This window comes from Mus caroli, chromosome 2 (assembly GCF_900094665.2).
Source record: "Mus caroli chromosome 2, CAROLI_EIJ_v1.1, whole genome shotgun sequence".
NCBI lineage: Eukaryota > Metazoa > Chordata > Mammalia > Rodentia > Muridae > Mus > Mus caroli.
In genome coordinates, this window is record NC_034571.1 from 102,507,726 (window position 1) to 102,528,711 (window position 20,986).

The window sequence follows — 20,986 nt, forward strand, 5'->3', positions numbered from 1 at the left end:
TTCTCTATACAGGTCTCAGGAGACTGTGATGTGAGTGTGTGTGTATGTGTCTTGGTAGGAATTCTCCTGGGATCTTTCCAGACTTGGGCACTGGTCAGTTAATTCATTACTTTCTGCTCCTGAATGGATAGAAGATGCTTAGCTACCTCAGGTTTCTGCCATCTTGGTCTCTCTGTAATGATAAGCTGGAATTGTGAGCATAATAAACCATCTTTCCCCTGTGTTGTTTTTCTCAGGGTATTTAGCATAGCACTGGAGGGAAAAAAAAAAAAACTAAGACAGGGACCATTCTTACCTATTAAATTGTAAGCCCTAGAAGAAATGTAAATCATCTCACATAGTATATAAATTACTGGTTTCAAAATGGCATAGTCTTTATTCTGTCTGTCCATCTGTCTGTCTGTCTAGTTTTTTTAGACTAGGTCTAGGTCTCACTGTATTAACCAAGTTGATGTCAAATTCCTAGCCTAAAGGAAGAGTCTATCACAAGGCACCTGAGTACTAAATGGCATGTTTTTTTTTTTTTTAAATACCAAAAAAACTATATGAATTCACAAACAACTGTCAACTTTAGCAACTTCTCCATGAACTCCAGATATAGATGATCAAACTATGTGCAGAGTCTTTCATAGAAATATTCTACAAAGAAAAAAGTCTTTTCAAATATAAAATCTTTTAGATAATGGTTATTCTCTAAATATTTGTTCAATCTTAGAGAGATGGATGAAGCTTTCTTTACAAGTTCCCACAAAGAACTATCTTATGCAGGCTTGACCCAGTACTAGAAGGGCCTCTAACATGAAGGAACCTTAAATTCCCCTAACACCTTTAAACTACCAACCCTGCATCCAACCTTCCAACATGTGAATCCTACCAAAACATATCAAAATAGCAGTTAAGAGTAGCACATATTGAGTTAATTGGTCCAGCAATACCTCTCCTGGGCATATACCCAGAAGAAGTTCCAACTGGTAATAAGAACACATGCTCCACTATGTTCATAGCAGCCTTATTTATAATAGCCAGAAGCTGGAAAGAACCCAGATGTCCCTCAACAAAAGAATGGATACAGAAAATGTGGCACATTTACACAATGGAGTACTACTCAGCTATTAAAAAGAATGAATTTATGAAATTCTTGGACAAATGGATGTATCTGGAGGATATCATCCTTAGTGAGGTAACCCAATCACAAAAGAAGTCATTAGATATGCACTCAATAGATTTTTAAATCTAATCTTTGCGATACCATTAATGTAAAAATATAAAAGCCCAGTTTTCTGCCTTAGTTAAGACGATAACATAAGAAAAGTCACAGATAGCATTCACTGGAAGTTGGTATGCAAGGAGATGAGTCCTTCTTCCCTATTAGGTAAGACATATAATTCACCCAGTAGGTAAGAAAAAGATATAATTAAGAAATCCCATTCATAACTTAAGTCTTCCTAGTCACTTAATTCAGACAAAACCCTGGACAGGCCCTGAAAGGTGATGAGCTAATAGGATGAGCCTGAGCCCAAGGCAATACAGGAAGAAATTCATAAAAAGAAATGCTCCAAAGCTGAAATAATGGACAAGAGATAGGATCGTTGTAAGAAGGTGCAGACTGACTGAACTCCCTGAGAGCTTCCATTAGTCTGTCATATCTACTAGTAATAACGGTAACAGTTTGATGGACCTATGTAGTAATAATCAATGTACATAAAATAATAGCAAGGTAAAACTTCTTTCAAATAAACTAAGATCACTTTACAGATACAGTATAAGATAAATGATATTAGTGCAGAAAGCAGTTGTTTTGAAGCTTGGAATGAAATTTCAATAACTACACCAAAAAGAGGGGTTTATTATAAAACTTACTTAAGTACGCTAATTACTAAGGGAAGTATAAATAAATTTTCTCTTTTCCCTGAGGTATTCATTCACAAGACCATGGTTGCACACAGCAAACATACTAGTTTGGGTCTCTTTCTTTTCTTCTATTATTATTTTAATTTGTTTTATCTTTTTTTTTTTACACTCCATATTTTACTCTCCCCCGCACCAAGCACCCTCCAACTGTTCCACATCTGATACCTCCTCCCCAGCACCTGTCTCCATGTGGATGTTCCCACCCCCACCCCACCTGACCTCTAATTTCCCTGGGGCCTCCAGTCTCTCTCTGGTGCATTCTGGAGGGTCCCCCCAACCTCCTATTTCCTGAGGTTGCCTGTTTTCATTCTTTCTGATGGCCCTCAAGTCTTCAGTCCTTTTCCCTCACCCAGTACAAGATCAGGTTCCCCTCTCCCCCCCCCCACTCCTGTCCAATTAACCTCCCACGTCCCTCCCTCCCTCCCCACTTGTGATTGCTTTCTTCTCTCTCCCAAGTGGGACTAAGGTGTCCTCACTTGGGCACTTCAGCTTGTTGACCTTTCTGAGATCAGTGGACTGTATCTTGGGTATTCTGTACTTTACTTTTTTTTTTTTTTTGGCAAATATCCACTTATTAGTGAATAGTAATGCTATCATTGATTCCATCTCATTCTAAATACTTTCAGAAACACCAACTACAAACACTATTGATATTTGAATTGGAGAATTAAGTGTTCAATACCTATAGGTGATAGCCGCCCCCCCACACTGAATTCATAGTATGACTCCAAATCAAATCATTCCTTTAAGTGAAAGGTTCTAAGAAGAAATTTTAATTTTAGCAAAAGTTACTACTAATGGATGTTATTAAAATAAAATCAGAAAACATGTTACTAACTTCTATAAGTTTCCAGTCTACATTTAAGTTATAAATTCTCTAGGAAGTGCACTAGGGATATGAATAAATTGGCAAGCATTAGCTTAGCATGCAGGAGGCCCTCTGTTAATCACCAGCACCACATAAGCCAGGCATGGTAGCACACACCTGTGATTTCAACACTTCAGAGGGAAAGGCAGGAAGATCACCAGTTAAAAGTTCTCTCAGCTACACAATGGGTTCAATGACAGTCTGGGACATACAGCACTCTGTCTAAGTAAGTAAATACATAGATAAATAAATCCCAGTGAAGAAGTTGATTAAGTTTTACTCATAAAAGTAATCAAGTATTTTGTTTAACTTATTTACTTCAGACCTTGTAAAAGCTAAATATGTGGTAACCAGTTGTTGTATAAGATTCTATTTTATCATTGATCAACTAGGATCAAAAATTTCATTTTCCTCCAAAAAATAAAATATTGGTTTCATATGAATAATTCAAAATATTAAAAGTTCATATTACTTTTTTAAAGACTGGGATAGAAGATTAAGTTTTAATTGCTTCATTATTTGTTCAACAAGCTAATAGTAAAATTGACAACAGAACTATGATAGACAGGTACAAGAAAAATCACAGAGGGTAACAGAGGTTCATGAAGTAGCTTCCTCTCGAAGTAGTAATAATCTATTCCTTCAAACCATCCTGTGAAAGGCCCTGGCCACACCACCCTTTTTGTCTTTATTTCTCAGTCTGTTACAGTACAGCTATATTGGTTTATATATAACTTTCTTTAAGCAATTTCTCATCCTTCTCTGTCACTACAAATAAAAGACTTTCTTAGGAGAGATCAGTTTAGAGTGAAGCCCTGAGAGATGCAGTGAGCTGACTAGTAAAGCAGTCCTAGAATTCTCTGTAAGGACTGTGAAAGGGCATCAAATGACTGCACAGCCACACTGTCACATGTTCAGAAGGCTCTTAAGAGCTTCTCAATAGATATTAGGTCAAATTGGCTGTCTTAAATGAATAGGAACATGGCACAGGCCCTAGAGATATTATAGGCTGACTGTTAGAATTTAATGAGTAATACTCATAGTTAGGGAAAAAAGGCATACTATGTCATCATATCAAACAAAAGTACTGAAATCCAGCTCCTACCACTTACTACTATACAGCTCAAAAGGAACAGAGGTACAGAAGGGGGTTGCTATCCTTTCTATAAGTCACATAATACTTTTTACTGTTACTTCTACAATTAGTACTTACTAGTGAAAAGTACAGACAATAATATATGAATGTGCTTTGCAATAGTAACATCTTATAAAATACTATACTATTATTAATAATAGTCTTCACAACATATATTTGCCTTGAATGGAAAACATTCCATTTTTATGAGTATGCTCAATATCCACAGTTTATACTGTGGATAAAAAAACGTATAAAACTATTTTTCCTGGAAATTTAATCATAGAAATATAAAATGTAAAAGCCACAGAGCAGATAATCAGAACACACATAAAACAAATGCTTAAATAAGCATAACATACAATAACTTTTCAAATTCTGAAGACTATCTAAGCCAAACAGTTTTATGAATGAGAGATAATAAGTAGCTACAAAAACGAATGTGAATACTTTCTGAAACAACATTCAGCAAGCAAAACAAAAATCTTTAGCTGCATGGCATTTGTTTCACCTAAAGGAGAAAGCTACTAACACTATCATAAAAGACAAAAAGACAAAAAGGGTCCAGCGAACAATACAAGATGAGTCACTGTAAGACTCTGGAACTTTGTTCATTATAAAATGACAGTTTCTGTATGCTACTTAAATCCCAGTGGGTTTGTGATGAGAAAGCAGTAGAAGAAAGTAAAGTAGAATGTTATGGAAACTCAAAAGGTCAAGATACACTTCCTACCACTCTTCACAAAAACAATATGGAACTCAAAACAGTGAGGAGAAGACCACTGGACCTTGCCTCGTGCAGGAGCTATGATTAGACTATTGATTAGCATCTAGTGCTGACCTACATAGAATAACAAGTCTCCAGGATGAATGTCTGTGAACAGAACAACCTCACATGTTTCTTTCTTCTTTTCTAATGGGCTTTCCATATAAAACAGACTTGTATTTTCTTATGAAAACTACTGAAACAGAAAGGGCCTTAAATAATTAAAACTCAGTACATATATCTGACTTTTAAATAGAGGGATATCACTTTTCTCAGTATCTATCTTTTATTCTGTTTGGACCAGTTATTTTTAAAATTTTATTTTTAGAGCAATTTTGTATTCATAGCAAAATTAAAAGGATACATTCTCTTCCCATAATGTACAGCTACCCTCAACGGCAGCCACAGATTAGTAAATTCATTACAAATTATGAAATTAACTGACATGTCTTTATCACATAAAAGCCACAGTTTACATTAGAACTATGTAATGTTTTCTAATTGGTTCCTACATTGAGTAACATGAACTTGAGATTCTTCTCTTCATTACAACACAATTACTTTTAGCACTGAATAATATTGCACTGTCTAGACTTAGCAGACTATTCTCCATACCTTACTGATGGGTATCCTTGTTCCTCACAATTTTTGTCAATTATGGATAAACATCATTGTGCAGATTTCTTTTTATTTTAACAAAAGTTTTTTAATTGGATATTTTATGTATTTACATTTCAAATGCTATCCCCTTTCCCCCATCTTTGATCCCCCCTCCTCCTGCTTCTATGAAGATGTTCCCACTCCTACCTGTCCACTCCTGTCTCCTGCCCTCAAATTCCCCTACACTGGGGCATCGAGCCTTCACAGGGCCAAAGGCCTCTCCTCCCATTGATGCCCAACAAGGCCATCCTCTGCTACATATGCAGCTGGAGCCATGGGTCCCTCCGTGTGTACTCTTTGGTTGGTGGTTTAGACCTTGGGAGCACTGGGTGGGGGGGTCTGGTTGGTTGATATTGTTGTTCTTCCTTCAGTCCTTTCCCTAATTATTGCATTTGGGATCCACATGCTCAGTCTGATGGTTAGCTGCAAGCATCCTGATCTATATCAGTAAAGCTCTGGCAGAGCCTGTCAGGAGACATCCATATCAGGCTCCTGTCAACAAACACTTCTTGGCATCAGCAATAGTGACTGGGTTTGGTGTCTGTATATAGGACACTCTTTGTCCTGGTATTTCCTCCCATGAGTATTTTATTCCCCTTTCTAAGAGGGACTAAAGCATCCACATTTTCGTCTTCCTTCTTCTTTAGCTTCAAATGGTCTGTGAATTGTTTCTTGGGTATTCCAAGCTTTGGGGCTAATATCAGTGAGTGTATAGCATGTGTGCCCTTTTGTAACTGGGTTACCTCATTCAAGATGATGTCAATTTGCCAATAGTGTCCTTTGCCTTACAGAAGCTTTGCAATTTTATGATGTCCCATTTGTCGATTGCTGATCTTAAAGCATGAGCCAGCCATTGGTGTTCTGTTCAGGAAATTTTCCCATGTGCCTATGTGTTCAAGGCTCTTCCCCACTTTCTTCTCTATTAAATTCAGTGTATCCAGTTTTATGTGGAGGTCCTTGATCCACTTACACTTGAGCTTTGTACAAGGTGATAAGAATGGATCGATTTGCATTCTTCTACATGCTGATCTCCAGTAGAACCAGCACCATTTGTTGAAAATGCTATCTTTTTCCACTGGATGGCTTTAGCTCCTTTGTCAAAGATCAAGTGACCATAGGTATGTGGGTTCATTTCTGGGTTTTCAATTCTATTCCAGTGATCTACCTGCCTACCTCTGTATTAATACCGTGCAGTTTTTATCATGACTGCTTTGTAATACAGCTTGAGGTCAGGGATATTCCCCCAGAAGTTCTTTCATTGTTGAGAATAGTTTTCACTATCCTGGGTTTTTTGTTATTCCAAATGAACTTGCAAATTTTTCTTTCTATCTCTATGAAGAATTGAGTTGGAATTTTGATGGGGATTGCATTCAATCTGAAGATTGCTTTCCGCAAGATGGCCATTTTTATTATATTAATTCTGCTAATCCATGAGCATGGGAGATCTTTCCATTTTCTGAGATCTTCAATTTCTTTCTTCAGAGACTTGAAGTTCTTGTCACACAGATCTTTCACTTGCTTGCTTAGAGTCACACCAAGGTATTTTATATTATTTGTGACTATTGTGAAGGGTGTCCTTTCCCTAGGTAGTCATGCCTTTATTTTTTGAGCAAAATTCCAATAAGAGTGGCTGACCAGCCAGGCATGGTGGCACATGCCTTTAATCCCAGCACTTGGGAGGCAGAGGCAGGCGGATTTCTGAGTTCAAGGCCAGCCTGGTCTACAAAGTGAGTTCCAGGACAGCCAAGGCTACACAGAGAAACCCTGTCTTGAAAGACAAAAAACAAAAACAAAACAAAACAAAACAAAACAAAACAAAAAAATGGCTGACCAGTGAACTGTATAGCAAGAGTAGGACTGGATTTGTAAGAAACTGCCCAACTCTCTTCACTATGACTGTCTAGGTGCCTTTCCAGAGCATTGAAGCTCCTGATACTCCACATCCCGGCAGCAGTTAGTACTTCTAATGCTTGTGCACGATGGAGTCTCACTATTGTTTCAGTCTGCTTCCCTGAAGGCATAAAGCCTAGGTTCCCTTGTCTCTCTGGTGACTTGGAAGAGATACAGCCTGAGCTCTTAGACTCTCCCCTTGCTAAGTTTTAAGGGTACCTTGCATGTTTTAGAGAACAGTTTTTAGCATAGGTATCTTTTGTACTTTGCCCTAGTCTATGGCTTTGCTTTTCATTTCTTGGCAGTGTCTTTTATGGAGAAGAAATTATAATTTTAATCAGATCCAAATGATCAACTCCTTTTTTCATTGCCCACGCCTTTGGTGTTATATCTAAACAGTAATTGCTAAGTCCAAAGGATCACCATTAATTGATATTTAAGGATTAAATCATACATTTTATTTTACATTAACTGATAAAGAAGAGAAATTATTGTAAACCATCATATTGTGGTTGTGTAAACTCTATATAAGCTGTAATTTTAAGTTATGTTTTGGTTGTCAACTTGACTAAAATACAAAAATAGAGGGCACACTAATGAGGTATTTTTTGCTAAATTTGAAGTAGGAAGATCCACTTCTAATCAGATCTTGAGTTGGGAAGGCACACCTTTAATCTGGGCTACAACTTCTTCTGGAATCCTATCTAAAGACATAGAAGGAAGTTTTGCTCTTTGCCTGCTTGTCCTGGCATTGCTAGGAAGTCCATTCCTTCACTGGCATTAGAGTTTACTTCTTTGGGATTCCAGAGTCTACTGAAGACCAGCTGAGACATCCAGCCTCATGTAGTGAACCACTGCTAGATTCTTGGACTTTTCCTTCACAGACAGCCATTGTTAAATCAGCTGGCCTGCAGCTTGTAAGTCATTAAATAAAACCTCTTTCTTTTCTTTTTTTTTAAGATTTATTTATTATTATTATTATTATTATTACTATTATTATATCTAAGTACACTGTAGCTGTCTTCAGATGCACCAGAAGAGGGCATCAGATCTCATTAGAGATGATTGTGAGCCACCATGTGGTTGCTGGGATTTGAACTCAGGACCTTCGGAAGAGCAGTCGATGCTCTTAACCACTGAGCCATCTCTCCAGCCCCATAAAACCTCTTTCTATATAGAGAGAGATTCATTATGTAGGTCTGTTACTCTACAGAACCCTAAAACATTTTCTTTCTATTTAATTCTTTATCCTGAGAGTGTATAACCAACACCAACTTTTCATACATAGACCAACTATGTTTACAGATGTGACCACTGGTATAACAAGACTGTTAGGTGGGGGTAATCAAACACTCTATAAATTCTTTTGAAACCTGCTCTAGAGAGGGTTACTCATATCTGGCACTGTAAAAATGTCTATAATCCATGGCTAGTGATGTCAACCTCCATAGAAGTAAACCTATTGACGTTGCTTTTTTAACATGTACTGCTGCAGCCTTATTAAAGAGACTTCTTATTGCAGTTGGTATTGATTAATTCAAAGACACATTACTACTCAATGTGTTCAGCCATTTATGGAACTCCCTACACAAGACTTTGGTACATTACAGAACAATGAGCTGAAAGAGTATAAGGAGGAACGGTGTGAAATGCTGTCCTGGGAACAGGACATTGCTGCCTTACACATGAGTTCAGAGCAGAAGTGATTATTTACAAAGGATCAAGTCAGTTCAAAATTCCAACTTGGAATGGGGAGGGGCTTCCAAAGCCCCAACCCTAGCTGAGGAGTTGTTGGCAGTAAAAAACTGTTGGGAATGGGAGAGCCACACAGCCCTCTGGATGAACCCAACAATGATAATAAGGTCCAAGTAAGAATTAGCCGGAAAGGTGCTGGGTATGATCAAAATGCACTCTATACATATATGAAATAATTTAAAAATAAACTGAACATGAAAAAGTAAATAAACACTAACACTGTCAGCATGGCCTAGTAGCTCACTTAACTATAAACATATACATAAATTTATAGAGAGACAAATAGACGCACAGAGAGAGAGAGAGATGACTGAATAAAATCTGAAGATGACAAAAATATTTTCCTATATCAGTTTTTTACATTTATTATAATCAAAATAAACTCTTACCAAATATTATAAATATGAATATAAATTACTATTAGTAGATACATTCATTAAATAAATAAATGTAATAGTTTTACCGACTACAGAAAAATGTAAACTTAGCACTGGACACTATACACTCACAGGAGGAGTTTCTACACTGCTAGCTTTGGGGGAAAATATAAAACTAAGGAATAAACACTACTACTGATAGACTATAATTTTATAATGAAGAATATATTAAAGTATTTGCCAAAGGACCAAATATAAAATGCAATGTTTTATTATCTTTCTTGGGTGTTTTTGGCTATTGTTGATTCCCTTGAAGACTTTAACAAAATAAAAACTGTTTATTGCATCCCTGTAAATACAGCCTCCCTGAAAACGGGGTTAACATCCCAAGTAACAGAGAAGAAAAAAAGTGTAATACCACAAAAGACACAACTAATGAACACAAAACTAATCATGAAAATATTCTAATGAGATTTGAAAATATTTTAAGGAATTCTTTAGAAGCACTCATAGAATAAATATGCAAAATAACATAAAACCCACAAAAGTAAAATTAATGAAACAATTCATTTTATTTGTATTTTCAAAACTAATGAAAAACAGCCATCTATTTCTAGAAACTACAAAACAACGTGGAGACAACAGTGCTTATTACAAAAGTATAATTTGCTTTAAAAGTCTTCTATTTAACCATGCCACTATCCTCAAGTCAAGCGTGTTAACTCCATCAGAGAGTAGGCTCAGGACTGACTGCTGAGAACTTGCTGGCGTAGCCCAGCTGCTCTATTACAGAGCTGCACCTGATGTCCAAGGTGAACGCTATTTTGAAGCCCTTTTAGAATGTAGTATCAAAATAGGCAAAGCAAGTTCTTCACAAATTTATGGAAAAAATGAAGAAAGGGATTATTGTGTAACATGAAGCCCAATGACTGTAATGTCTTCAGAGTCTAGTGTGTAAACAAGAAAGCCAACTAGGTTCAATCAACATCATAAATTACCATTATAACTATACTGAAACATTCATCACCACCTACAATATAAGTCAGGCACCCTATAGGCACTAGGAATGCAAAAAAAAAAAAAAAAAAGACATTGTCCTTTATTTGAATGAGCTTTTAATATGTGGCAATCATAATATAACATAAAGCATTTCTTCACTTTGAAATAGGAAAGATTCTAAGAGACGGCTATACTGCCTATAATCTCAGGAGGATATTTCAGAAGGAATACCTCAATGCCAGCCTACAGCTGGAGGCCAGCCTGGGCTACATAAAGCAATACCATATTCGAAAAAAAGAGAGAGAGAAAGGATAGAGTGAGGGAGAAAGGAATGGCGAGGAGGAAGAAGGGAAGAAGGAAGGGAGGGAGGGAGAGAAGATAGTCCCTAGCTTTTCCAAGACACTTGGCAGAGGTTAACTAAAAGTCATATATTTTGAAATATGATCAAGATATTCCACAAAAGACACAGGGAAAAGCAAGAGGATGGCCAGACTCAGAAAGCACTACTGTGTGGAACAACTGGATTCCAGTAGGTATAAACCGTGGGAAGTGCAGACATCTGTACACACCATGACACCAGGCAGTCAGCTTGAAATGGGGAGCAGGAACTGCAGATATCTATAACCTCAAAGTTCAGAGCTGTTCTTAGAAGGTTACAGCTAACCTTTACTCCGCGAGCCAGGAGAGACAGCAGCAGCAGCAGCAGTGTCACACTCAGAAAACAATCCAATCATTAGCCACTTAATGTGCTACATGAGATTTTTAAGGCAAAAACCTTCTTCAAAGGTAGATGCAATGAGGAAAAGAAATGCCCTAGAGAAGCTACATTTAAGGGGGAGAGAGCGATGAAATCACTAACTCCTGATAGTTGTTCTATCTAAAATGCAGCTTTCTAAAGAAAACAGAAGTGCAGCTGGCGGCCTGGCTGCACCACTGCCCTTGTCCTCTAAGAATGAGCAACTGTAAGAACCCAGGGGCGAACAAAACAAGCTCCTTCGTGCTGTCACAGCCTTCAGTACTTGAAGGAAAAGCATCTGGGCATTTTTCTCTGTGATGCTTATTTTCCATTTAACGTGGAAGATTCTCAAATGAAAGATTGCTAATAATTTAAACATACTACACGAAGAGGAATGCAATTTTAGTGAACAATTATGGGACTGGGGAATTCTAGAGGTTCATCTGAATGGCACAGTGGCTGTCTGACATTCAGTCAGAACAGAACAGACTAGTGTTTAGTACTGTGGTCATGCATGTATGAATACATGTTCATTATCAATGAAATGAAAAATTTAACAGTACCATAACTTTAGCAAATCCAGTAATTATAAAAATTGCTATGAAATTTTATAATCATAAATGGATAGTTGAAATTGTGAAATAATTATAAATTAACCTTGTATTCTTAGCAGTTCATCATATCCTGTTCTTGTCAGTTCAGGTGGCCTTGTTTCTGCTTCCTCTGCAGACTTACCCCAGCTATTTGATCAGACAAGTGTGCCACACAAAGGCTGAAATTCTATAAAAGCCAGAGGAGCTACCTTGGCACTAAGGAACACTATTCTTCTTACTGCGTCACATTTGTCCTCGGCTTTGCCTTTAGCCATCCATGTAAAACATCATTAGGGAAATGAATAAGTAGCAATCCTTGGCTAAGCACCAGATATGCAACAGCAACCAAGTCATGTTACCCAAGACTTCCCAGAGCTCAGTGTACTAGGAAAGTGCTATGATTTATATACAAAGCTTGGTGTTCAAGACATCATCTCAGGTGGATTCAGCTTGAGATGGAATTAGACCATGAGGTTGCTGACTCCATCTATTGACTCTCTCTACTGGTGATTGCAGTACAAGGAAGTGGAACTTATATCTAGAAATGTTACTGGAGACATGCATTTGAAAAGTCTATCTTCTCTCCACCCTGACCATGTCTCTTATAAATTATTACTCTGACAGAAGTCATAAGGTTCCGAACCAAATCAACACTAGTGCTATGCAGACTTATAAGTACCTAATAACCTCTAGATTGTTATCAGCTCATAAAGTAGGTAAGGCAGTACTATTTCCAGATTTGAAATAATGAAAAATTGATCAATATAGCCTAGACTAATACATCTCTGAAACCAGAAGCAGTGGGGAGAGTGATTCCCTCCAGAGTGTCATGCCTTGGGATTGACTCTCAGAATCAAATAGATGAATAACTAAAATAGACAAAACAGGGGGAGGAGGGTATGGGGGATTTTTGGGATAGCATTGGAAATGTAAATGAGGAAAATACCTAATAAAAATTTTTTTTAAAAAACTGACAAAACAAAACCTGGACAAAACTGTGACTCATATGGCTATTCTGAAATTCCTAAGCAGTGGAAGACAAGCAATTCTCTCCTTAAAATTCAAACTAATAGATATATTCATTGTATTTGTAATGCTAGCTAGAATTCTGAGCAAATTTCCAAAATCATTGGCTTCTTAGGGTCAGTACCTTCTAAACATTAGATAAATAAATGTGACATCCCCCTCGACTTCACTTAAAACAAAATGCTTTCATTAGTTCCTGTTACGACCAAAAGTTTCATCTCTAAATTCGCCATTGAAGGAGGTGTGGGCAATAATAATTAAGTAGGTGCAAGGTACAAGTGAACGCATGACTCACAGTTTGCAAAGTAAAATCATCTGGGGAGAGGCTCAGGAAGGAGAGGAGCAAATAATGGATTCTGGATGAAATGAAGACCTTTCCTGTCCAAGGCCTGTCACCACTTCTTTATTACTTGAGGATTAAGGGAATAGTGAATAAAGCTGCCTGCCAGACAGCTCAAAAAGTAAAAATAACATTATCTCTATGTGTGCCTCACTTGAAAATTTTCAGAAATAACATTCATAAAATTACACTTTCTATTAAAAGTTCCTGGAATATCAGACTGGAATCAGGAGAATGGAAATGTCAAAATCAACCAGGATTACAGTTTTCACAAGAATCTGAACAGAACGAAACAACAGCGTGGGTCAGGTTGTAGAATCACCTATATTTCTTCCCCTCGGTTTCATTAAAAAAGGCAACTATAGTACAGACTTACTAGGTGAGTCAGTAGGGTTTCTTTTAGCTTCTTTTCTACTCTATGAGTAAGCACAAAATGAATGTTAGGTAACCCCAGGAGAGTTCAGCAAATTGACAAGATGTGCTTTCATGACTGAGGTCCAGAAGTCAATTAGAAGCCACTCACACATAGTGCTGCCTTATCTTTCTCTTATGTGTATGTTGCAACAAAGACAACATATATATTTCAATATGCTTTAAGTATATTTAGAATCCTGTCTCACCCCTTTTGCTACAATGATGCATAACTTGTACCTTAACATGGGATTTGTTATCTTTCCATTATCAATCTCTACAAGAAAATTTCATTCAGTGAGGCTTTAGTCAGCCAAAAGTTCCAGCCTTTGTGAACATACTTATATCTACATCTACATGTATTTAGAGTTCCTTTGGAGTTACCGCACTCACCTAAAAGCCTTGCACACATCGACTGTTCATAAAATCCAGACAAACTAAGTAATTATATATTCTCTGGGATGAAGTAAAAAATGCTTTTATGATAAAACAAATACATGATGAGAAATATTCTATTGCTCTTGTTTACTTAATCTAGCTTGCAGAAATCTCTAGGGAAAAAAACTACACATACATATAATCCATATATATATATATATATATATATATATGGATGAATTGTCCAAGCTAGAGATAATTCTAGAATCCTTGCTCTTAACAAATAATCAACATGTCTCCCATATACTGAAAACAGCAACATGTGATATTTTTCTTCACTATTACTGCTCTTACTGACCTGGCCTCAAACTCACAGAGATCCACCTGGCTTTCTTCCCACATGCTAGGATTAACAGAGTAAGTCACTATGCCCAACCTTAGGAATTACTTGTAAAAGAACTAACTCAGAAATTATATATATTACATATATATAATATATATTATATATATATAATTTTTGAAGTTAATACATAAGAAAACATAAGAGATTATCAGTATTATAAGATGACATTTGAAGAAATTTTACCATTATAATTTTTTAATAAATTAATTTATTTTTTTACACTCCATATTTTATTCCCACCCACCCACCCTTTGACTGTTCCACATCCCATGCCTCCTCCCCAACCCCCATCTCCTCGTGGATGTCCCCATCCCCGACCCCACATGACCTCTAATTTCCCTGGGGCCTCCAGTCTCTTGAGGGTTAGGAGCATCATCTGTGGATAAAAACAGACCCAGCAGTCCTCTTCTGTATGTGTGTTGGGGGACTCATATCAGTTGGTCTCTGCTACCTGTTTGATGGTAAGTGTCTGAGAGATTTTGGGGGTCCACACTGATTGAGATGGCTGGTCCTCCTACAGGGTTGCCCTTCTCCTCAGTTTCTTCAGCCTTCCCTAATTAAACAACAGAAGTAAGCAGCTGCTTCTGTCCATTGGTTTGGGGCAAATATCTGCATCTGCCCAGCCATTAAGTAGAATGAGAAAACCCCATGGTAGCCTATTCTCATCCCATCTAAGGCATGAGTTATCTTTTTGTCCAGTGTTTCCATATTATATAGTCTATCTATTGTCAATTGTTTATCAGTTGCATTCTCTTTCAGTGCTGCTTGAGATTAAGAACCCTGTGATGTACTAAATAATGGCCTCTAAATTTAAGAACTGTGAAGGTGGCGATTCAGACATACCAAAGTGAAGTTAAAAAAATTAAGTGAAGGGGTAAAAAAATCATCACTTAAAAAGGAAATAATATAACTGACAGCTGAAGCTATAGTAAGATTTATTAGTTATCAAACACTATGTATATTATATATATATATGTTATATATGTTATATACTGTATATTATATGTGTATATTATATATTATGTTGTATATTAAATATTATTTTCACACTATCCATCTTTCCAATCATATATAGAGTCTTGAAACATATCTTCTGCAAAATGATGCCACTATTACACACTCCTACACACAGGAACACAGATACAGAGAGAGAGACAGAAAGAACAAACACTAGACATCTAATTTATTGCCCAAGGGTTCATATGTTAGGAGCCTATTCTCTGGTGTAGTAATGTTGAGAGGTCTTTACTGCTTCACAGCCTGCCATGGTAGGAACATTAGGGTCACTAAGGGCACTGCTTTCAGAAGGAGATGAATGTACTTCTTACATGAGACTTTGCTATAAATGAGTAAGACTGGCCTGTCCTCATGGTCTAGTTCCCATTTCACAGCTCAGTCTCTCTCTCTCTCTCTCTCTCTCTCTCTCTCTCTCTCTCTCTCTCTCTCTCCCCCCTCTATAATGTTATGCACCACCATAAATACAGACAAGGAAGTCCCCACTGTAGCAACTGCCAATGTATTTGGATGTTCAGCCTCAAAAACTGAGCCATGCAAGTCTCATTTCTTACAAATTACCAAGCTTTGGATATTTTATGATAGAAACATAAAATGGTTTTGAATCCCTTAATGTTTCTGAATAACAAAGATGGGTATTGGACATTTAGAGCTAAGAAAACAGAAACATGAATTTAGATGTCCATCTTGTTTCTAATATCTAATAAAAATATAATAAAATTCTCAAAAAATTGTTGTGGAATTGAGTTTTCACGCTCAACTTCTCAGCAAGTGTAAATTATTCGGACACCTGTTATTTGGTTGAATTAATCAACTCAGATTAAATAATTTCTCAGGTTCTCTAAACTGCCAATCATGAGAGCAGTCTATCTATATGAGTATACAAATAAGAGAATTGAAATTATAGGTCCACTCAAAATCTGGTGTTCATAAAACTCACATCAACAACAACCACAAAATAGTAAATAACAGAAGCATAATCAAAGACCTATGGCTAAACAAAACATAGTATACCCATACCATGGAACAACCTGCACTCAAAGAAAAACGGGGGGGGGGGGGGTTGTAGCTCAGTAAGAGAGCACTGCTAAATATGGGGACCCTCTGGATTTGATGCCAAAAACCACACACACACACACACACACACATATCTATATCTATATCTATATCTATATCTATATCTATATACAAATATATATACACACACATGCATACATACATATATAGGGATAAAAGGAAAAAAAGCACATGCTACAAGTAATCTTTAATATACATTAAGTAACAGAATGTAAGCACAAACTAAAGAACATTCAATCATATACCTTTAAAAGGTGAATTTTATGAATTTTATGATAAGTGAATTGCAACTCAATAAAAAGGTAAAACAATTTTAGAAAATCAACTCACCTGTCCCTTTTGTGGTGCCAAGCAATGAACAACTTCATCCACCATTACTGGGATATGTAATTTAGCCATGGCTTCCGACTCTTTCTCTTCAGATCTGTAGACCTTCTGAGTGCCGCACAGAGCTGTCCCTTCCACAGCTTTAGATTCAGTATGCAGTGCTGCTGTAGTGTGGATTGTGTGGGGACAGACATCCAAATTCAATGCACCGGAATCCACAAAGTGTGAAAACAGTCTATTATATGTTCTGTAAAAATATGGATATCGAAGCATTTTGTAGGCCAAGAAATCTAGAAGAGAAAGTTAAAATATGATGATTTTTTGGTTTCTAATTCTTTAATTTAAAATTTAAGACTAATTTAAGAGAGTGAATCTGACTGAGTTCCTGCCATGAAACAAGAAACCTAAGTGAACAGGCAAACATAATTAAGTGTAATTTCTCAACGCTCAAGGTGGCTACAACTACAATTCCAGAACTTGAGCATCTAAAGCAGGAGGAATGTCTGAGGATGCCAACCTGAACCACCAAAATTAATGAACTAATTAATTAAATAAATTCAATTTTGTGGTCCCGTTACAAATTCTAAAACTATCAATTTTCATCCCACATCAATATGAAAATTAGTAACTCATTTTCTGCAATATATTTTTTAAACTTAATTAGTTCTAAAGAGTAGGTCAGCAACTTTAAAATATTAATTTAAAAAGTAACCTCAGTCTATGGGCCTAGTACCCAAGCTCATCCAACCTTGTCTGAAAGGTAAGCTACATCACTACAGGGAATACAAGTGCTTTCCGTTGGGTTCGGATCACCCTTTATTTCATGTTGTTTTATTTAGTGTTCTCCCAGTGCTAACTTAACATGTTCAGTTTAGTTCTGAGATAGATTGACCCTGTAAAAGAATGAACATAGGCACTCAGACAAGAAAGTATGATCACTTTGTGAAAATCTTGCAGATTTCCAACACAGTCTCTGAGAAGACTACCTCAGCATACTCCCGATCCCTGAAGCACACATAAAATTAAGTTACAACTTAACAAACACTCAACTGGGCAGGTTTGGATATTTATTTCTTTTTTCCCCCTTGGAGTCCTGAATATCAAATCCAGTTTATTCATATACATACACAATTAAACCCTAATATACATTTTCACCCCTTGTTTGAGACAAGTCTTGCTATGGAACCCAGGATAATCGCAAATTTGATATCTGCTTCAGCCTCTTAAATATTACAACTAAAGCCACGTGCCAAAAACACCTTGCTATCCTTGGGCACCTCATAGCTACCAGTTTGGATCGGTTTGTCTTCTGTGTGTGTGGTTTTGCTTGTTGATTGGTTGTTAGTCCACTAAGTTCACTCTATCTCTGAGCTACTTCCCAGGTCCTCACTTTCAAATATATGCTCCCTGTGGCCTAAGATGAAGCAAACCTGTAATACAGCCTTTGGATCTCTCAAAAGTTCTCATTTTCTTCTACAATTTGAAATTCTTCTAAATGTACAGGGAGAAAGGGATACTTACATAAACATATTAATATAAAAAAATAAAACCATCTATGTTTTGTCCAGTTAGCTTCAAACAATGTTTGTAACATTTCCATGGTAAATACCCAGTTAGCACTACTTTTCCTTCCTTGTGGATTAAGAATTATTTAAGAACAAGTATTATGGAACCTATCCACAAAATAAAATGAATGCTAAGTACTTAACAGGTGAATGAGTGGAGGGGAGAGGAAAAACATACAGAATGATTACATTTCAGACTTCACAAATTAAAGGTTTCTATCATCAATCCAGTCTGACTGACCACCCCCCATCCATGTCTTCAAAATACTTGAAGAAACAAATCCCATATAAATGTCTACCTTTCCTTTTGCAAAAGAGAGTAGTAATTTTAGAGCTGGGAGTGGTGGCATATGCCTGTAAATCCCAGTACTCAGGAGGCAGAGGCAGGCAGATATCTGTGAGTTCAAGGCCACCCTGACCTACAAAGCCTGTCCCAGGGCAACCAGAGCTGTCCTGAAAAGCAACAACAAAGTTAGTCATGTGATAACCTAAACCAGAACGGAATACAAATATATGTAAAATGTTATATAGACAGAACATGAATAAGATGTTTCCTTAAGGATAACACATCAATTTTGTCTTAGAAATAATCTGCTGAATGATGTGACAATGAAAAACAGTGAAAATGGGGAGGTGGCAAAAAAAACTAGAGATAAAACTCTAAAGGGAATTTCTAGATCTTAAGCATCAACAAATTTAAAAAAAAAATGGTTAATTACTCTTTAAGTTCTCCAGATAAATTAAAAAACTCAAGTACAAGTACCCTTTATTTTAATTTTTTCAAAATAATAGTCATTTTTTATTCAGCTGTAAGTGCCAGCAAATCTAAACAATATTCTTTGTACCTTGTTTGATCATTATCACAATTCTTGGAGTTAAACATAATTATTCCTATATTACACATTGAAGAAACTAAATAGCTTGCCACATAGTCAGAGCCATAACTGTAACTATAATGCCAGAGGCTTATCTTCAGAGCCTGAAATCTTTTATCTTCAGTGTTACAAACATAACCTAATGGAAGTATTTAATGTAACCATGCAATTTAAAGGTACACTACATAAACTATGTGTATATATAGTATCTTTTGAATTATATTGTTAATGGAAACAGTCTCCTATACCTTGGAGCTATACCAAAGTAGAGTTTTGCTTCTCCTTAGAAGTAACAGTGTTGTAAGATCACCAATAAAGGGCACACAGTATTTAGGCAAAAGAATAGAATTTGGAATAAACAACCTATACTCTATGCCCAGTTTTAATAACTGATTTTTATATTTGGGGCTACACAAGAATGCAAGTACCCACAGAGGCCAAAGGCATTGTGTCCCCTCCCCCAGCTACAGTTACAGGCAGTGGTAAGTAGGATGATGTGGGTGCTGAGAACTGAACTGAGGGTCCCAACAGAACACACGTAACCACTGAGCTGGCCCTTGTGCAGATTTTGACTTTTGTTTTTGTTTGTTTGTTTGTTTGGGGTTTTTTGGAAGCACTGCTACCAATAAAAACCTCAAAACAATGTGAGGGTAAAGCAATAAAAATGGACAACAAATTATACTGGCATTTTATTCTTTATTGTACTCAAATTTCATGCATTTATTTAACTATATTCAAGGTAAAGTATATATATATATATATATATATATATATATATATATATGTGTGTGTGTGTACACATACATAAAATATATGTGTGTGTGTGTGTGTGTGTATGTATAGCTTGTAACCCAGGTAAACATAGAGAAGGGGTTACAAATAGTTGATTATTTATATATAGTTTTTAGATTATTTGTAGTAACCCTCCTTGCTGGGATCGTGCCATAAAAAAAATCTTTTGAGTGCAAACTGTAAAGGAAATTCCTTCTTTGTAACCCAGTCTATACCAAAAAAAGCAGATCTCTCCGCAATCTTGTGAGATTGTTTAATTTACTGCCAGTCAGTAAACCTGACCTCTAAAGCAGATGCACTGTTACTGGGTCATTTAGTTTTTCTACACGGGCAAAGTTCCCTGAAGTCGTGGAAACCACAAAATTGGCCATGTTCAATTGTGGGAATACAAACTGGAGCCTTATAAATAGAACTTCCTCCAGGATGCTAACAATTACTATTAGTCCTGAGAGGAAAAGTTAGAAATCTAATTTTAAAGCTAGAAACGCGACCTGGGGGGCTGGAGGCGGGGGCTAAGGCGGGGGGTGGGGGGTGGAAAAGGAAGGAATGCGCCCGTTAGTCAAAGGATCCCAGCCTTTCCTGGTCAATCTTAAAAGGGAAGGGTGGGAAAGCTGGGGTTCTCCAAAGCCAGGCCGGGAGTACACCGGAGGGGGCGGGGGAGGGGCTTGTTTCCTCACACGCAGGGGATTCACTCCCCACAACCTCAACACCCAAAGTGCCCTGTCTCCAACCCTGAACTAGGGACTTCTCCTCACCTGAGGCAACAACAACAACAAAAAAAAGTTGGGCCGGCCGCGATGCTAAAACGCAGAAGAACCTGTTTGCGTACACCTAAGTCCCGAGTGGGGGAAACTTGTAAGAACGGACAGACGGCCCTAGTCCTTCCGTCGGAGCAACTGAAGTCTGTCTGCCTTTCGTTCCGCTGCTCCCAGCACCTACTGTGAAAGGGTGTTGTGGGTCAAGGGTTTCCAAAAGATCTTCCTGGAAAAACAAGATCTCACTTTTAAGGGTTTTGGGGGTTTTATTTTGTTTGTTTGTTTGCTTTAAGAATTGTTTTGATGTCTGGCGAAATTTTAAATGTAGCTTTC

The 20,986-nt window shown here is 37.0% G+C and overlaps 1 protein-coding gene across 6 annotated transcripts in view; it reads right to left on the reverse strand.

The window, feature by feature from the left end:
- The window catches only part of Mettl15 (methyltransferase like 15), a 178,256-nt gene that overhangs the window by 155,019 nt on the left and 2,251 nt on the right, over positions 1-20,986 (reverse strand). For 3 of the 6 annotated variants that reach the window (XM_029473757.1, XM_029473755.1, XM_029473761.1), the window contains exon 2: positions 16,670-16,956. In XM_029473757.1, the coding sequence (XP_029329617.1) occupies positions 16,670-16,939 (270 nt within the window). In that variant the 5' untranslated portion in view covers positions 16,940-16,956. Of the gene's footprint in view, positions 1-16,669; positions 16,957-20,653; positions 20,813-20,986 lie in introns of those variants that run through there. The other 3 variants (XM_021156160.2, XM_029473764.1, XM_021156159.2) reach the window with 2 other exon arrangements.